The 19,545-nt window shown below is 42.9% G+C and overlaps 1 protein-coding gene across 2 annotated transcripts in view; it reads right to left on the reverse strand.

Moving 5' to 3' along the window:
• The window catches only part of CLVS1 (clavesin 1), a 194,966-nt gene that overhangs the window by 15,191 nt on the left and 160,230 nt on the right, over window positions 1-19,545 (reverse strand). For both annotated transcript variants that reach the window (XM_076005288.1, XM_076005289.1), the window contains 2 exons: window positions 17,232-17,342; window positions 13,643-13,878 (listed from right to left, as the gene is read on the reverse strand). In XM_076005288.1, coding sequence (XP_075861403.1) covers window positions 13,643-13,878; window positions 17,232-17,342 — 347 coding nt within the window. The remainder of the gene's footprint in view (window positions 1-13,642; window positions 13,879-17,231; window positions 17,343-19,545) is intronic.

Genomic DNA, 19,545 nt, shown 5'->3' on the forward strand with positions numbered 1-19,545 from the left:
CTAAGATGTCATAAATTGTAGGACATGTCCTGATTTCAGGGATTTTTTATTGTAAAGAAAAAATCATCTTACAAACTGATAAAACATAGAGGGCCCTGCCCTGGCCCTTCCAGCTGCGGGATATTTGCTCCCATTCCCATGCCACCCTGTCACCTGGGGAACTTTTTCTCATCCTCCAAGTGTCGGCTTACATTGACTTGCTCAGGAAAGCCCTTTCTGACTCCTACCCAAGACTAGGTGTCTTTTTCAAAACACTTATGATGATCATGAAAGAGCTATTTAAATAGTACTAATGATGAGCTTAAAGTCTGTCTCTCTTCCCAGACCATGGAGGGACTCGGAGGCACTGCAGGGACAGCGTCTGCCCTGTTAACCACGCTGTCCTCGGCAGACGGCGCCTGCACTTACTCCATTTAATCCTCACGGCACAATAATAAGGCAGATCGACTATTATCTGTTTTATAGAGAGGAAAACTAGGTCACAGAGCGATAGCTGCTCCGGTCACACAGCTGCTAATTTGAACCCATAAAATCCGATTCCGGATTCTGTTCTTTTAATTGCCCTCTATGTTTTCTATATCCTGGTACCTAGTAGAGATACTCAACAGCTGTTGAGTAAATGAATATAACTTTCAAAAATGTAAGTATTATAAATATTAATTGTCAACAGAAATTCAGAAACCGAGAGAAATAAGACTGAGAGTTGCTTATCAACAAGCTTCGAGACCATGCTAAATTCTCATCCAACGTTGACTGCAAAGACCATGCTGTTGTCTTGTGCCATTACGATGGCTGGCGGTACCTTCCTCATCGCTGTACAGAATAAAATGTTCCTGACAGCACTTACTGCCGCACATTTTTTCCTTCTTTTCTTCCTTTGTTATTTCCTCCCCCTTTATTTTAAATTTCCCTTATTCTCCCTGCCATCCCTCCCTCTTTCCTTCTCCCCTCCAGAAAATATATAGTGAGCACCTGTTATACACCTGGGCCCTGATGGTGAGTAAAACGGGACAGTCCAGCCCTTAGGGGACACGTAATCTACACAGGGAGACTTACCACGCGCGTAAACCAACAGACGCAGAATTACAGAGCTGCGGTCCCGATTAAGACAGAAACAGAGTTCGTTGCTGGAGACAGCAGGGTGGGCAGGGAGGGGCTCAGGGGCACAGGGAGGGAGGATAATGTCCCCGGGGGACTGGACGTATGAACCAGACCTAATGGACAAGGTGTTGGTCATGTGCGAGGGAGGGCCTGTGTGACGGTGAGCAGCCCCCAGGTGACGCGGAAGGCCAGCGGGAAGCCTTTGGAGGGTGTTAGGTGGACAGGTGGCATCGCTGTGAATGTAAAGATGACACTGAAGAGCACAAGGTCACAATGTAGATCTGAGAGTCTGAGCAGAAGGAGCAAAAGAGCAGGAAAGATGTAGCTGTCATGTAGACCAGAGGGCAGGCTTCGCTGGGGACCTGGGACTGGGCAGGTGGGTGGGAACCGAGGCCTCCTGTGAAGACAAGGTCCTCTTGGCAGACAGAGGGGAAGAGAGCCGGGGGCTGTGTTGCTAACTGCTCCCTCTCCGGGGCTTGGCCTTCGTGCCCTGCACCCACGGTGCCTGGCCACGTTCTGGGCGCAGGGCTCGGAGGGCAGGAGAGACCCTACGCTGGCCCTGCTCATAAATTAAGGTGAAGAGGGAATGAATGGCCAGTACAACTCTGACTTCGGATGAGGAGCTCAAAGCCTCTCCCTTCAAGCCCTCATGCCTAATCATCACCTACGTCTCTGTTTTGGGGCTGGGAATTTTTGTTTTGAGTGAGGAACTTCTGTTTGGGAAGAACAAAAACTGTAATAAAATGGCAATCCTTACGCACAACGCTGGGCACGAAAGGTAAGAGCCACCACACTGTTTCTCCGCTGTGCTCTGCAGTGGCTTTCCCACCCTGCTGCCCTCTGACCCCAGCAGCAACCCTGAGCTCACGCGGACCCTGACATACACTTTGTAGTTGAGGAAGCTGAGGCTCAGCGAGGCTAAGGGACTTGCCCAGGGTTTTATAATTAAACTAATCAATGGAAGAAAATGACCACATTGGACAATAAAGACAGGAAAAGTGTGAGCACGGCCTCAATGTCACAGAGCAGAAGCGAGCAGGCCAGGGTTGGGAGGTGGAACCCTGAACATGGAGCCCCTGGGCCCAGCTTGAAGAGCTGCAGGGGACAGTGAGCGGGCCGATCTGGGACCCAACAGGCGTGTCGTAAGTGGGCCAGCAAAGGAGTTTCCCAGGAAAGGCTCAAAGTTCGAAAATGCTCATTTATGGCATAGACATAAAAACTCAAATACCACAGTTTGGACATCTTAAGCTCAACTGATTTCTACAACAAAGTTTGCCTAAGCCTACAAAGGAACTTGAACACTATGTGAGCCACACAGTGTTTTTAAGAATGACGCTGTGCAGAGACTTCTACCATGTATTACGTCAAATATTTGTTTTCATCCATATGATCATCAAAGCTTGTGAGCGAGATTCATTGCAGGCTAGATGCTGGGCACAGACAGCGTCAGCTTAATTGGAATGGGGCAGAATGTTTGTTTACCAATAGCAATATGTCACAGGAAATAAATATTCCTTGTCTTTCTTGCCTGGGCTATAACTCCCTCTCCAAGTGATTGTGTCTGAGCATGATGCTTTAGCAAACAGCAATCTTTCCCAGAACACAACACTGTGAGTAATCAAACAGTTCGCTTTTGAAACTACACCCAGGGAGTTCATGTACATCTGTTCATTTTCCTCTAAATTGAACCCTATTTCTTTGCTTTGCTAGTTCTTTATCTAAAAGTTTTCATGCTATTCTTTAAAAAGAAGAGAAAACATGCCGCTGTACACAACATTTTAACTAGCCTCATTTATTCTCTTATTGATTAATTCCTTTGCATGGATTTTCTGTCACTCCAATGTTACATGGCAACATAGAATGTGTTTATAAGGAGATGCCCTGCATTTCTGCCAGAGGAAAGAAAGCTGCATGAAAGCAGAACGTCCATCTCAGCCACATGCACAAGTTACAGTGAGGCTACACAGTTAATTTCTTCATTCTTTAAAAAGTGTTAACAAATTCCTTTCAGCATCTGTGAGACACTCCAGTATCCAATAACCAACATAAAACACTGGGCATCTATGGCTTACCTTAGAAGTCTTGCCTCCTAAAGGTGATGCTATCTCAGGCATTAGCTGCCTGAGTAGCAGTGATACCCCAAAACTAAAAAGTTCAATCACGTTTGAGCTGTTCACCAGACACCAGGCAATGTAGAGGACGGTGAAAGTTGTGGTTCATTTGTGAAGAAATGATGCATTATATAGGGTTAGTGAATGAAACAGCCATATGGGACATCTGTCCCTGGGCCACACAGTAAAATGGACCCTTTGCCCTGGCTGCTCAGAAAACAAGGGTCCTCCTGTTCCCACACTGCCACCCCTCATTCTCCTCATATGGATGGCATTTCATGGTGATGTCTTTCATCTGCTGGAAATGAGTAGTCACCCAGCAGATGCACAAGTTCACCCTATAAAAAGAGAACTGCATGCTGAAAGATCGCCAAGGTCATGGCCAGTTCTAACTGACTTTGACCACCTGGGCAGGGAGCAAGGGAGAAAATGTGGCCTAAAATCTCTTTCTGGCTCAGAAATTTGAACTCAATCCAAGCATTCTTCCTTCTCTCCCCACCCAAATCATACGGTTCACAGTATCTTCATGACATCTTCTCACTTCTTCCATGCGGGATCTAGGAGGGAGGTGTAGGGACCATAAGGAGGAAGGTATTTTACCAAAAGAATCAAAAGTAGCCTTCCATGGCACAGCTGGCTTAAAAGCTTTGGCTCTTCCATATAAGACTAGATTGAGTAATTTCTCTGAAACTCGTGGCTGTTCTTTGCTGGTGCGATTGGAGATGTGGCTAGGATCTTTCAGGCTTCCTTCTCTATGAATATTTTTCTGATCCCTGATAAGTACTAAAAGTTTAACTTTATGATCAGGCTGCACCAAAAATTTATCTCAGGATTCCTAGAAATTATAAGAATTGGGTTTGACTTTATATGAATGGTGTTATCATATGTTTTGTTTTTTTTTAATCCTGGGAACAAATATCTTTAAATCTAAACGCACACCAAAGGCAGTAGAGTCATAGCTATCCCATGCCAACTTAGGAAGTCAGTACAGAATTAATAACCAAAATGTTATGTTTGTGATCTTCTGTAGGAGCAGTACAATATTGTCATTTTGTGCATGGAAGCGCTTTGCTGACATTGGTTTTTTGATTCCATGAAACACAGGAGCATGTGGTCTCAGCCCAGAGGAAATGCTCACTAAATATTTGTTGAATAGACACGAGTGGGGTGGGCATGACCACTGCTCTCTGCCTCAGATCCTGCACATATTAGAACACCTCTCTGGGACTCTCCAAAGTCACGCTGGCTCTCCTTTTCCTCAAACTCCATTTGACCTGAGTACTTGCTGTGGCTGTGTCACACACAGAGGCCCGCACCTCGAGAGGCAGAGGTACCAGGCTCCATTCAGCTCTTGCAGCACAAGGGAAGCCAAAATGTGCTTTTCTGCCCATGGTAATTTCTAGACTTCCATGAAGGAGCTATGGCTCCACTGTCATTAGGCTGGGGGTTTCTCCTTTAGCGCTGAGACATGAATGCTTATTCGGTAAATTCATGATCTGAATGAGGAAGAAATTCCAGATACTATAATTTTAAAAAAATAATCCTTTTGCTTATATAATAGCAGGGATGCCAGACTGAGCCCAGACAGAAATGCAGATGAATCTGAGCACACCAGGGAGGGGTCCCCAGGAAACCACGAGGATGGAAATTGTTAGTCAGGGTTCAGCCTAGTTGGGTTTCCAGGAACTTAAATCAGCTTCCTGGTTTTCCATTTCAATCACCGGAGCAGTGTGTTCTGTACACTAGTGTCTGGGAGACAAGTATAGGGTGAATTTTTTTTTTTTTTAGGGTGAGATGTTAACAGCTGTTCTACCCAAAAAGAATCCTGGGGTAAAATAAGTTTGATAATGCAGTTCTTTTCTCTGCAGGACTTTTTAGGACCTTAGCTAGGATACGAGGAAGAAAAACATTTTCTCAAATCTTGGTACCAGTGGGAAAAGGGCACATCTCTGTACCACACACTTATATTTTTTAAACTAAAATACTAAATATGTGTAGAACATCTGCTACGTACAAAACACCGTGCTTTGGAAGAAGCAGTGTGATTGCAAAGAAAAAATGGCCAGACTCGACGTTAGGGTGCTTGAACTTTTGTCTCAGCTGTTTCACAGAAGTAGCAATGGGCAAAAGGATGGAGCAGGTATTTTTACATTGTCATTAATATTTCATAAAACTTTATGAAAACTTCACATTTACCATCTATGAGACTAAAATTTAGATTAGCATTAAGTAACTTCATTTTTATTAAAATTCAAGATCTTAGACTAATTTTGTGAAGTAACGCTGATTACATTGTGGCAGCATGAATTTGTGATTACTTAATTAATGCAATGTCCTCAGTAGCCAATATCTTTCAACACACACACACACACACACACCACATGGGGGATGACAGACAAGGTCCTTAGTGTTAGAAATTCTGATGACTCCTAGATGACCTCTAAGGACTCCCTCCAGATCTAAAATTTTAAAAGCCCTCAATAATAATGAGAATGATACAATGTATTTTATACAAAATTTTGTATAAAATGTTTGTCGAGAATGTTTAGATTGCAAACAGAGGCTGTGTGCAGTGGTACAACAAAGAGGAACCTATGCATGCTCAATGAGAGGATGGCCTAAAATCCACATTTTCTTTCCTTGACAGCCCTGGCAGGAACCACCTGCCATCACTGCATGGTGGGGACACACAGTCCTGATCGGATCCACACCTTTTCTCTAGGAAGCCACCCACCCCCTTCCTGTACTAATCCTGTGTAGTCCAGGACTTCACCCTGCCCTCCTCCAGGGTGGCCACATGCCCTGTCCCCGGCCATGGCGAGGGGCCCACAGGCAGCACAAAGCCTGGCTCTTCAGGGTCCTCCCTTTTATTTTATCCAGAAATACCAGGGAAGATGCTGTTTACGTCCTAGACATCATCATGTCCATTGTCAGTGGCTGCCATCAGGGAAGACTAAGATTAAAAGAAACCCAAGAAAGAATGAAGTAATGCACCTGAGCACAACCTGTGATCTCTAACATGCTTCAAGAGCACCAGCCGTAACCTTCTGAGCGTTGCATCTCATGAGCACTGTTCCCCAAACTTCTATCTTTCAATGCATAATCGGCATCTAGATGGCTTCCATTAGGTGGAATGACTCAAGTTTCTCAGTTTGAATCAAAATCACAAGATAAAATTTACAAGAAGTTTACCACCAGTGATCTTTCAAAAATGACATATGTATGTATGTGTATATATGTATGTATATGTACATATATTTGAAAACCTTTCCCAAAGTGGCTAATCATTCACCAGTACTTACTACAACAAGATGGTGCTTCTGTATGTGTAGACACGTGTCTTCGTAACAGTATCTATTGCCATTTTAGTTGCTCTATCGGTAATAAAAGCTAGAACTAGAATGCAATTAATAAATACAGTCTAATAATGAAAAGAGATGTCACAAAATCTACACAGATTAAAAAATCATGCACTTACTTCATGAGGTAGAAATTTCGGGCCTGCACTCCTAAAAACACCTGTAGCAGCCCTGCTGGTTGACAACTCTACACCTACAGTCCCCAAACCCCAGGCCGCAGACCAGTCCCAGTCCGTGGCCTGTTAGGAACCGGGCTGCACAGCAGGAGCTGAGTGGCGGGGGAGCAAAGAAGCTTCATCTGTGTTTACAGCTGCTCCCCATCACTCAGGCCACCACCTGCGCTCCGCCTCCTGTCAGATCAGCTGCGGCATTAGATTCTCATGGGAGCACGAACGCTACTGTAAACTGGCATGTGAGTGATCTAGGGTATGTGCTCCTTATGAGAATCCAAGGTGATGATCTGACGATGAGCTGAGGTGGAGCTGGGGCGGTGATGCTAGTGCTGGGGAGCGGCTGCAGATACAGATTATCATAGCAGAGAGGTTTGACTGCTCAGCAAATGTGATGTGCTTGAATCATCGCAAAACAATCCTCCCCATCCCCGCTCCTGGTCCGTGGAAAACTGTCTTCCATGAAACCGGTCCCTGGTGCCAAAAGGGTTGGGGGTTGCTGCTCTATACCATTTCCTCTTCCTTCTTAGCTGGCAAGAGCCCCTTTGTCTAGGCTCTGCCACTCCCACCGTGAGAGTCAGAGGCAGACTCCTGCTGAGAAGGCTCCAGCTGTGCTGGGCACAGGGGGACACCTGGGTTCTCGTGGTCACCACCCAGCCGCTGGGCTTTGAGACGTCTCATATGAAATAATAGACTTGTCTTACTGTTTAACGTAGCTCATTCAGGGCTTTCTCTTATTTGCAACACAAATAATCATAACTAATACAAAACTTATTTACTGTTCTTAGTGGGACAGTTTTAAATTTGGTTACCTACTCTCCAAACTTAAAACATATTCAAGTAGTGAATTAGATACGAGAAAACAGGATGCTACAGACATGCACTCCTAAGAACAGAAAGAACAGCTGATGGTGGGGGAGCAAGGAAATGGCCTTCTGAAAAATAAGAAGCAGTAATAAAAGGTTAAAAACACAAACTTAAGGTTATTTAGAATCAGAGCAGAGAACGCTACACACCTCAGTAGCTCACCCAGGCATCACTGTATTAAAGAAAAAAACAATGTTGAAACAATCTGTTTAGAAAAATTTTTATCTAAATCTATGTTACTTTTTAAAAAAATGTTTTACTGCTTAAGGGTTGAGCTACAATTATCTGGAGAGAAAACGGAGCTCGTTGGGACCTCTTACTGGCTGAGAGTGGCAGGCTTCTCGGCGTTCACTCTGCGAGTCACCAGAAAGCGTCATCAAGAGTGCTTGGGAACCTGGTGGCCACTTGTGCTCAGAAGCCACATTATAAAAAGTGCTCAGGTCCCAGGGACAGCCCACTTAACTCCAAATGGACCTGAGGCATGTTGGGAACCATGCAGGGGTTAGGACAACAGGCGACGTGTACCCACTGGGAATTACAGCGCTACCCGGAAGACAGACCCATGTCATCTGGCTCGAAATCAAGAGGCACTTTCTACACCTCCATGCCGTAGGGAGCACGCTGGCCGGGAAGCCGCCCGCGCTCTCTGGCCAGTGCAAGCTGACGCTGGCCGACAGTCTGTGCTAGGGAATAATAGACTGCTCTATCTGGTGGGAAACTGGAAGAGATGACCTATAAGGTCTTCTCCAATTCTGTTTCCAATTTTCCCACATCCCTGTGGGTTCTCAGGGGTCAAAAATATGCAATAAATGACAGCTGCTCTGTTCCTGGTCGGTGAGGCACCTGCCACAGAGACACACCAACAACAGGCCAGTCCCTCCTGGCCAGTATCTTTGCCCATCCTGCTGTGGCCTGAATTCATCCCAGGCAAGGGTCGAGAATATTGTCACAGAGGACAGAGGAGCAGGCAGGAAACCTTGGTGGCTTTGGTGGGGGAAACAAGATCTGTACACAATTGCTAGCTTCTCTGGCTAGCTAGTCTTCGATTTTGGCTCCCACCGCTAAAGGAAAGTACTTCTCTTCCAAAGCCCAGGTCTGCCAAGCCTTCCTCTGTGGAGCTACTCTGACAGTCATCCTGGCTAAGACTAGTGACGCTTCCTCAGAACAGCGTGGCAGGCTCCTCCTTTGTCGCATGCCTCCCAGGTGCTTTTTGTGCATAGTCTGTGTTGTCGTTGTTTGTGCGTGTTCTCTCCCTTACTAGGATGTAAGGTCCTATCAGCAGGGCCTGGGAGAGCCTTATCAAAGACGGGGGACAGGGGTGGAAATTGGCTCTTTCCCTCTGGGAGCCGACTATGACATGCTGAAGGCTCAGATGACTGCTAGCATTCTTTAGCAATAAAATATTTTTAATTAAGATATGTTCATTTTTAGATATGCTATTTTGCACTTAATAGACTACAGCATAGTATAAACATAACTTTTATGTGTGCTGGGAAACCAAAAGATGCATATGACTCACTTTATTGTGATATTTGCTCTGTTGCAGTTGTCTGGAAATGAGCCCACAGTATGAGCCCTGAGGTGTGCCTGTATTCATCTAGCGTGGACAGGTGTCTGCTGTGTCTACCATGTGTTGGATATTGAATCGGATTCTTGGGGAGGAGTGAGATGATTAAGAGTTAGACAAAGTCTTTTCCTTCCAGAAACCACAATATAATAGTGGAAGCTGTCACCCCTTCTGACCCCAAACGTTAACTAAGAGCTGCAGCTTGGAGCTAGGACATGTCTGTTCACTAAAGAGAGATGCAATGCTGTGACTGGTCACCTGGAAAAAAGTGGCAAATTTCTATTTTATTCCACTTGACTTTGGAAGTTCAGATATTTACGAAGGTATGATGGCTTTATCTAAAATTCTCTAAAGATTGGTAGGAACAAGCACCCAAGGAGTTCCTGTCCCTGCCCATGGAGTGACTGGGGAGAGAGAGCAGGACATTCAAAGTGTGAGGAAGAGGAAGTGGCATGTTACATGTTATAGTGGGTACAAACACAGAGCTCTGAGCCAGTCACCTAGGTCTGAATCTCAGCTTGGCCATTTACATGCTGTGTGACCTTAGATGGTTGTTTAACCTCTCGAGTCTCAGTTTCATCATTTGTGAAATGGGAATATCAATACAGTTATGGTGAGTATTAAAAGAGTTAGTGTAGGTAAAGCACTCAGCACATGCCTGGCACATATCCAGTTCTCAGTGGCCTGACTTGTTGCCATTATTGTCATCATGCTGTCGTCTGGAATTAAAGTGGGTCAAGAATTGGGGCCAGACAGTTCCATCAGTACCAGTGAGTTCAGTTCCTTCACCAGAGAGACGCAAGCCAACCTCTCAGCCACTGTGACAACACTTCCTAGAGAACGCTGATTATTAACCTGGGAACAAATAAATTTCCAGACTCCTTCGGTCCCAAGACAAAGAGCCTCCCAGACATTTGCACGCTGTATTCACAACTGGACAGGGAGTGTGGCGACACTTGTCCTCGATGCTCTCTCTTGATTCAGAGCATCACCAGACACCCACTTACCCCAAGGAGACTTCCACACTGATACTCTTCCTTTTCCATATCCAGATGTCACCAGCGTAGGACTAGTCTTCTTCTGCTTTGGCGTTAGTTCTGACTGTCGTCTTTCCGTCTTATCCCCTGCATCAGCCTTCTGATGGCTTTTAGTCCCTGATCCACAAACCATTCCATGCTAATCCCCAAATCCCTATACAACCCAGAACTTATTATGTCATCTCTCTGCTTGCTGATGTCTGGTGAGGAAATATAGATGAAAACAAAAATGACACAGTGTTTCCCCACCACAGGATTATCATTAAAATTAAAGTTTGGCAATACCACGTATTTTTCCAGCATCTGGAGAAGAAGATTTTCACTCACAGCTGGTGAGAGTGTCAATTGGTGTGAAGACCTCTAGGCAGTATGTACTGGAACTTAAATTGCACGTAACTTTTGACCCAGCAACTACAGGTTTCTGAGTCTACACAGAAGAACCTTCCTGGGAGAATGAAGTAGGCATACCAAGGACATTTATTGATCATTGTTTGAAATAGAGAAAAGACTCAAAAACCTAAATGCCCACCAATGTGGAGATGGCTAAACGGTCGTATATCCATGTTCTGAAATAGTATGCAGTATGAAAAGTATGAGGTATGAAGGATCTTTAAAAAGTTCATGGAAAATACATGTTATGAGAAAACTATGCATGGAATTCAAATTATTTTTGTGCCAAATAAACTAAAAAAAATTGTTATAATATGTCTGAGCAGGATCTAGTTTGAGACACTAAGAAGGAAGGATAAGACACCAGTTTCAAAAGAGCCCCTGTCAGAGCCACATTAATTCTGCTAAAGTCAAAGCAAGAATAAATATCAAATTTATGATAAAGGTTGGTTTCGTCAATGGTGAAATCATTGATGCTCTATGTAACATTTATGGGAACAATATCCCAAAGATATCAGCAGTTCATACCAATGAATAACTTGTTTTAATAAGGGATGAAACAATGTTGAAGATGAAGTCTACAGCAGGAGACCATCCACATCAATTTGTGAAGAAAAAACTAATCTTGTTCATTCCTTAATTGAAGACTGATGATTACTGGTACAAATAATAGCCAACACCATAGACATCTCAAGTGGTTTTGCTTGAACAAATTTGACTGAAAGATTAAAGTTGAGCAAACTTTTCACTCAATGGATACCAAAATCATCATGTCCAGATCAGCGGCAGACAAAAGCAGAGCTTTCGGTGGAAATTTTAAACAAGTGGGATCAAGATCCTGAAGCATTTCTTTAAGGAATTATAATAGGAGATGAAACAAGGCTTTACCAGTACAATCCTGAAGACAAAGCACAATCAAATCAGTGGCTACCAAAAGGTGGCAGTTGTTACAGTGGTCCAGTCAAAGCAAAACAAACCAGTCAAGAGTAAACAAAGGTCATGGAAATGGTTTTGGGGGGTACTCAAGGCATTTCCTTGTTGACTTTCTGGAAAGCCAAACAATGATAATATCTGCTTATTATGGGAGTGTTTTCAAAAAGTTAGCCAAAGTTTTAGCAGAAAAATTCCCAGGAGAGCATCCCTGAAAAGTCCTCCTTTACCATGACAATGCTCCTCTCATCAAACAAGAGCAATTTTGTGAGAGTTTCAATGGGAAATCATTAGGCAACCACCTTACACTCCTGATTTGGCTCCTTCTGACTTCTTTTTGTTTCCCAGTGTTAAATAATCTTTAAAGAGCACTCATTTTTCTTCAGCTAATAATCTTAAATTCTTCAGCTAATAATCTTAAAAAGACTGCATTGATATGGTTAAATTCCCAGGACCCTCAGTTCTCTAGGGATGGACTCAATTGCTTTTACAAAAGTATGTTGAACTTGATGGAGCTTATGTTGAGAAATAAAATTTATATTTTGTATTTTATGTTTTAATGACATGTTTCCACAAACTTTTTGACATCCCCTTATATGTCTAGGCATACTGACATGGAAAGATGTGACATATGATACATTGTGGGCTGAAGTTTTGCCCTCCCAATCCCCAAATTCATATGCTGGAGCCCTAACCCCCATACCTTAGAATGTGACCATATTTGTGACGAGGTCTTTAAAGAGGTAATTAAGGTAAAATGAGGGTCATGGTCCTATCAGTGGACCTTAATTCAATATGACTGGTGTCCTTATAAGAAGGGAAGATTAGGACACAGACAGACACACAGAGGGAAAACCCTGTGGGAACATGGAGAAGATGGACATCTGCAAGCCAAGGAGAAAGGCCTCAGGAGAAACCAAATATGCCCACTCCTTGGTCTTGGACTCCCAGCCTCCAGAACTGTGAGAAAATAAACTTTCTGTAGTTAAAGCCACCCAGTCTGTGGTACTTTATCACAGCAGCCCTGGCAAACTATCGCACAATATTAGATGTTTTATATGTAGGGAAAACAGAATGGAAGGTTCCACCCTGTCCTGATAAGAGTGATTACCACTGGAGAGGGACTGGGTTAGGGATGGTAACCATCTTTGATGGCAGTCAAAGAGGATTTTAGCCTTAAAAATAAGGTTTAGAAACCTTAAAATCTGTACCCCCATAATATGCCAAAAAAAAAAAAAAAAAAAAAAAAAGAACCAGATTGCTCTGGTTCAGGTTATAACTTAAAAAAAAAAAAAAAAAAGGTTTAATTTTTATAATGAGAAAATACTCATGTATTATTTGTACATCAATTTTTAAAAAATCAACCCATCTTCCATGGCATTCCATTGAATGCAATACCCAGTGGCCTTCAACACCTGGCTCAGCCTGTCTTTGGAGCTTTATTCGCTGCCGACTGCCACCCCCATGCCCCGGCCCACCTGCTTGCCACACCAGACCACCCCATCAGTCTAATGCACCCATGACTTGGTCTCTGGCCTCTGCTTGGAATGCTGTTTCCCTTTCCTAAGTCTGGGCTGTTGATCTTTCTCCTTCAGAGCTCAGACCAAATGCCACCTGCTATTTTATAACCACATTGCCAACAGTCTCACTTGGAAGGTTTCCCGAGGCACATTTCTCTACTTTTTTGATGTCTGATTCATATTTGTGCCCTTGGTCCCTAATCGGTGCTGCAGGCTTGTAAATGCTCAATAAATGGTTCCAAAAGAATGAATGATAGGAACATTTTCTAGCAGGTTGCTTTTCCATCTAGTGTATCTCAAAGGTCCAACATTCTATTATGTATGTATTAACAAACTCCCTAGAGACCATGGCCATAATCACGACATGAGCTAGGGCTAACTGTCCCTTTAACACAATGGGGCAACTATATTTCTGGACCAGCCAAGCCCCATTTGCTTTCAATTCTAGTGAAATCAGCTGAGAATGGATTGTAATTTATTTTATTCAAGTTCTGTGCCCATAAATGTCTTCAAGTCCTTAACTCACAATAGGCCCAAATCAAAAATGGCATGGACCTCGGACTGGGAGGCTCTGATAACCCAGGCCTTACCTTTTCATCGGCTTGGGTGAGCATTCTCTCTCCAGATTGGAGGATGTATGTTTCACATGCATTGCATTATAGGAGGTGTGAGTATAGTCATTTTCATCACTGTAGTCAGGACCAAGTAACGTCCGGGCCCAAGTTCCCATGTCATAGGGAGGAAGGGTTCCTCCAAATTCAGAGGGCAAAAATTCAGGATGTATTAGCTGGTGAAGGCTGTTTAAATTGTTTCCATGCAGGAAAATCTGTAAAGAAAAAAATTATTAGCAATAAAAAAATCCAAAACATATGACCGAGTATTTACTCTAATACACAATTTAGCAATGACAAATTGGATGCACTGCTGGTGATCATGGTGTTTAAAGAGGCATGCATTTTGCGACTGTAGCTTAGCCTTCATAAAATATTAATTTATTGCTCAGAAAAGGGGCTAAGTCATGAAAAATGAAGTTTATGAACAGATTATTATTTGGCCATGGGCCAAATTTACACATGCAGTCATCTCCTAATTATCCCTGCTGATGAAAGGAGCGGTGACGCAGACCATCGAAACCCCAGCCACGCCTGCATCCCAGGCTGCTGCATTCCCCAACCTGTGTGCTCTGCCCCCGTTATCCCACCCTTCTCGGGCCTGGACCAAGTTGTGGCTTCTTCCCAAATCTGTCCTCGTGATACCTGCCCATTCTGGTTCTCCCCACCTGCCCTCCATTAACTCTTCAGTATCTGCTGATGCTTGAGTCTTGCTTCCCCATAGGGAGAGAATATCTAGGGAAAGGGATGGTGTCTTCTCACTTTTTAAAAACTCTCCTTAGCACCCCGGGGTGATGTGGTGCTTGGTAGAAGCTCAATCCATCCTTATTCAGTGCAGTTGGAAACCATGGCCTGAGAATTTATTGAGGGATATTTTTGCAGCAATTTTCCATTTCTTTGTCTTGACTGGGGACTAACGCCCAAACAAGTCTGCATCTTCTGAGCATATAATAAATATCGATGGAAACTGGTTAAATAGGGGAGAAACCTCTCCTCCCATTGAAGTTATTTTCAGACAAATCCACAAAGTGGATATGCCACAAGTAGATAATCAGCATTGACTGACTGCAATTTAGAAATTGGCTCTGAAAGGTGATTTAAAGTGCATTTGGGTAATGACATCAGTTCCCACACTTCTTTATGTTTCAGGCATGAAGTAATTATGTGTAACACATAAGCTGCACCCAAATAGAGGACCATCAATTACACACACATGCATGCACACATGTGCACACACATACCACAGTCAAGCATGATGACATGCAAATGTGATTTTAAAAATACTTAAATACAGGCCCTTATACTAAACACTTGCCACCTTGTTCTATTGTATTGATTTTAACTTATGATGTAATGACATCATTTAAAGATAAAGGGAACAACAAGAGCTGATTCTTCAGAAGACTGGAGTACTACAGAAAACAATGTACATTTTCTGTCATTAGAGTTGGGTATGACTGAATTTTAATAAGAATTATATCTTTTGAGGAAACTCACTTTTTCTAGCTTTTACAAAACTTCTCAGAGGGTGCTGTCATATTTGAACACGCTGGAGCTAAACACCAACCCTGGTGTTTATAGAAAACATTTGTACCCACCCAACCAACACATCTAGTTGTTGAAGGACAAAGAGTGCTGTTGAGGCTGGCACTCCCTTCAGGGAGGAGGTCTGGTGGGGGGGAGGAACACAGAAGCAGGAGGCTGGACCCTCCACCTGTCAGATTCTGTCCTGCACGCAGAGCTCCAGAAACCCCCTCCTATGGCAGCAAGTGTCCCTTGTGGGAGGCTCTGTCCCAAGTAGAATAATAAGCCACTGGAAAGCCTGAAGCCATATTGAGAACAGTCTAGAACATTTCTGTCCTTAGCACTATCCTGAGCCCTAGATGAATTGCAAAATGTCCCAGAATGTCTCTCCCCTCTAACGCTGATGAGTTCTAATTCCTACTTCCATATCCTACTGCAATGTTCCCTAGGACTGGAAGCATGTGAGGTCTAGGAGTTAGGAACCTTGCATGGCATGTGTGTGTAGGGGGGTCCCTCACATCATCAGTCCCTCCTGGATACTGGGAGCTCATCCCTAGTGTCAGATCCCCTGGGTGTCAGGGCATATGTAAGGTGCTGTAAGAATGACCCTGGCCATGAGGTAGTTGAAATCAGAAAGCCTAAAAGACAAGACTGGGGCATTATTCATGGTTGCCAAGATATGGATGCAACACAAGTGCCCAGCAACAGATGAATGGATAAAGAAAACGTGGGATATACACACAATGGAATACTATTCATCCTTAAAGAAAAATGAAATTCTATCATTTTTGACAACATGGATGAACCTGGAGAACATTGTGCTAAGCAAAATAAGCCAAATACAGAAAAACAAATAGTGTGTAATCCCACTTATATGTGTAATCTAAGTAAGTTGAACTCATAGAAGTAGAGAGAAAAAGGGTGGTTGCCGGGGGCTGGGGAGAGGGGAAAATGGAGAGATGTTGGTTAAAGGGTACAAAGTTTTGGTTATGTGGGATGGATAAATGCTGGAGATCATGGTGACTATAGTTACTAATAATTACAGTTACAGTTAATAATATTGTACTGTTTACTTGAAATTTGCCGAGAATAGATCCTAAGTGTGCTTACCATATGCACACACGAATCATAACTGTGTGAAGTGTTGGATGTGTTAATTAGCCTGATTGTGGTAATCATCTCACGATGCATATGTATATAAAATATTACATTGTATACCTTAAGTACATACAATTTTTATTTGTCAAGTATACCTCAGTAATGTTGGGGAAAAAAAGAAAAGGGAACTAAATGATAAAAAGAAATCAAAGTCACTAAGTCTCTACTACATGAATGGCATCATGCTACATGCTTTCGCATGCTGTCTCATTAAATTACCCCAACAACTCTGTGATGTGGGTGTCAGTTTCCTCATTTTATAAATGAGGACATTGACATTCAGAGTGGTTAAGGAATGGTCAGTTACTCAGTTAGTTAGAATGCCATGAAAAATTCCGACTCTGATGGATGGAAGAGGCTGGCTTCTCAAATGCTATCAAATGATCTAATGAAGATTTGAAAAGCCTTCTTCATAAGGGCATTATTATTTCCAGTGAAGAATGCTTTCCTAGCCTTATAGGTGATGGAACTAGTGGTTATTCCCCAAAAGCCATGGAAGAGAAAAAAATCATAAACATTCTTTATAGCAATAATACACTTGCAAGACAAAATGCTAGCTATTAAAATATTCCATGAACAGGAGGCAGCTGGACCCAGTATTTCCCATAAGCATTTACAGTAAAATGGGCATCTGGTATTTGCATGCCTTCAAAGTTTCCTTCAGTTTGTCACTGGGACTCTGCAAATAACCCAGTTCCACTGAATTATTGATTAAATCCAGGTCATTTGCAAACTCCAGCTGAGGCTCAAATGCTCAGGGGCTGCAGGAAAACCACAATGAAAGATAAGGGGACAGAGAGAGAGAGAAAGAGAGATGGAGGAGAGCACCATAATTGTCCCAGGCATTCCCCATTTGGAATTTACATGATGAGTTTGTTTTCATTACCCGTTTCCTGGTCTTATCTTTAAGGAATGGCTTGATAAGCGTGTACAGGGCATGAATGTACCAGGGCTGGTTGACAAAGTGGACTCCTCCAAAGCGAGCAGGAAAGCTGTCCTGGGGTGGAAAGAGAGAAATGCATAGCAATTAGTAAGCACTGCAGATTAGGCTGGACCAGCAGGAGCAAAACCTCAAAGAACAACTTGTTTCTTCTGGCTGGTGGAAACTCTAGCTTCACGGTGGGGAAAGGAAAAAAACCTACCTCCAAGCTGTTAAGGTTTCGGTATTTCCTTTGCCTCCCTTTGACGCCACAGCTTAAAAATTGTGCACAGGTGCCAGGTCTGTCTTTTCCAAGTCACAACTGTGTGACTTCCTACATGGCACAGAAGCGTGTGTAGCAGGACAGTGGGGGGGTCTGAATTCTTCCTTGCATTGGGTAACCAAGGCTGCACTCCCACAGGCCCTGAGCACAAGATCTCTCTCTACTCGCATTTTCACTCTCCCCCTTCCACCCTCTCCACCAGCATTACCATGATAACAGTGGAACTTTCTGGGTGAGTGAGCTAGCTGTGTAGGAAGTGGTTGCAAAAGGATTTCAAAGGATCTTAAGAGATGGGGCTCTGTGGAATCAACCAAGGTGTAATAATGTTTGTCTACAACTTTTTCACAGACAGACTGTATTAATACTAGCTCCCATTTCACTGGGGGCACACAGTAGATCCCAGGGAAAAAATACTTGTCGATCGATGGGCTAGTCGATCCCCTTAATTGAGGGAACATGAACTTCCTTTGGTGCAGATCAATACATTTTGTAAATATCGGGAAGTAAGAGCATCTTAAAAAAAATGGTTCCAATTTTAGAATCCAGATCAGGGCATTAGAATCCATATCAGCTTAATTTTTAGATGCTGGGAAGCTATCTCGGTGCTAATTAGACCTAAGGAACAAGGGACCTTGGCCAGAAAGTCTGAGCTAGTCCGGCAAAACCAGGCCCTAGATCTCCTGATGAATGGCTTCAGCAGATTGGGTTCATCATTGTTAACAGAATTAAAAGAGAAGGGGCATCCAAAGGCTGTTTGAATTGCCAAGTTCACTGTCAATCAATTTCACTGTGACAAACATCTTTGTGAAATGTTAGCAGGATCAGATGAAAGTGGAGGGAGTCTGGAAGTCTGAGCCAGCAGTTCAGGCAGCTAGCTGCTACCTGCGGGTGTATGAAATGCCTTGCCTGGGTCTTTTTTAGTAACAAGGAAAGAGGGTTATTAACTTTTTCCAGAAGCCTTTGAGTCTATAGGGTCCCTAGGCATCTTTCACACTGAGACCTAGTTTCCAACGTAAGTACATGGAACTGTGCTTAAGGGTTGACATTAGAAAAAGTTAAAATAATTTTTCCTCTATGTAGACATTTTACAGAATAGAAAGGAATTAAATATTTTGAAGACTAAATGGGACAATTTATTTTTTTGTTGTGTTTTTTTTTTATTTTTAAAAACTTAATGGAACCACTAAGTACAGGGGTAGATAAATTATTTATACTAATTTGTACATTTGTCATAATCTCTCACTATTCTAAATCTAATTTTAGAAGTGTGAAAGCTCTTAATAAGGTTATCTTTTTCTTTTAAGTATAGTTCAACGTCTAAAAGTTCTTTGGTTCCTTAAAAAAAAAAAAAGAAAAGAGATCATTCCCCAAAGTTTTTTCTTTGTAGTAAGTGCTATACACTAGCCTCACTCTTTTTTGGGCCCTTTTAAAATCTTATTCAGAAGTATAATTCATTATCTGAAACACCAAATGTGGGCTCTGAGGGGCTGTAGGAAAAGAACAAGAGTAGAGCCTTTATTTATAAAACCAGGGCTTCACTATCGTTTTAGTAGAACCAATAAGAGGCTCCTAATTATTTCTATAGATGTCTATCACATTATACATTTCTAGGTTCATAGAGTAGAATAAAACTCTAAACAACACTTGAGAGATAGTAGACAGAAACCATAAAATATTAACCTTTTAAAAATATCTAGAGACTCTTAGTTTTTGTTTATGAAACTGCAATCATCAAAGACAACAAAAATTGTCTTCTGATTGTGTCAGGGGAGGTTGAAAGAAGGAATTAGAGAGCTGAGACCCTGTCCTTCCTTCCTAGGCTGGCCCTCGCTGATGAGTCTGCCAGGTTGAAGGTGTGGACTTTTCTTGCTCTCGTTCAAGTCAGCAGGGGAATATATGCAGATAAAGACGTGTAAACCCTGTGCCATGGAGTTCCGGGCTTGCACCAGAGTAGAAACAGAATCACTTTTCTTCATGTCCCTTCTATAAAATTCAAAC

The sequence above is a fragment of the Microcebus murinus genome, chromosome 7 (genome assembly GCF_040939455.1).
Source record: "Microcebus murinus isolate Inina chromosome 7, M.murinus_Inina_mat1.0, whole genome shotgun sequence".
Lineage (NCBI taxonomy): Eukaryota > Metazoa > Chordata > Mammalia > Primates > Cheirogaleidae > Microcebus > Microcebus murinus.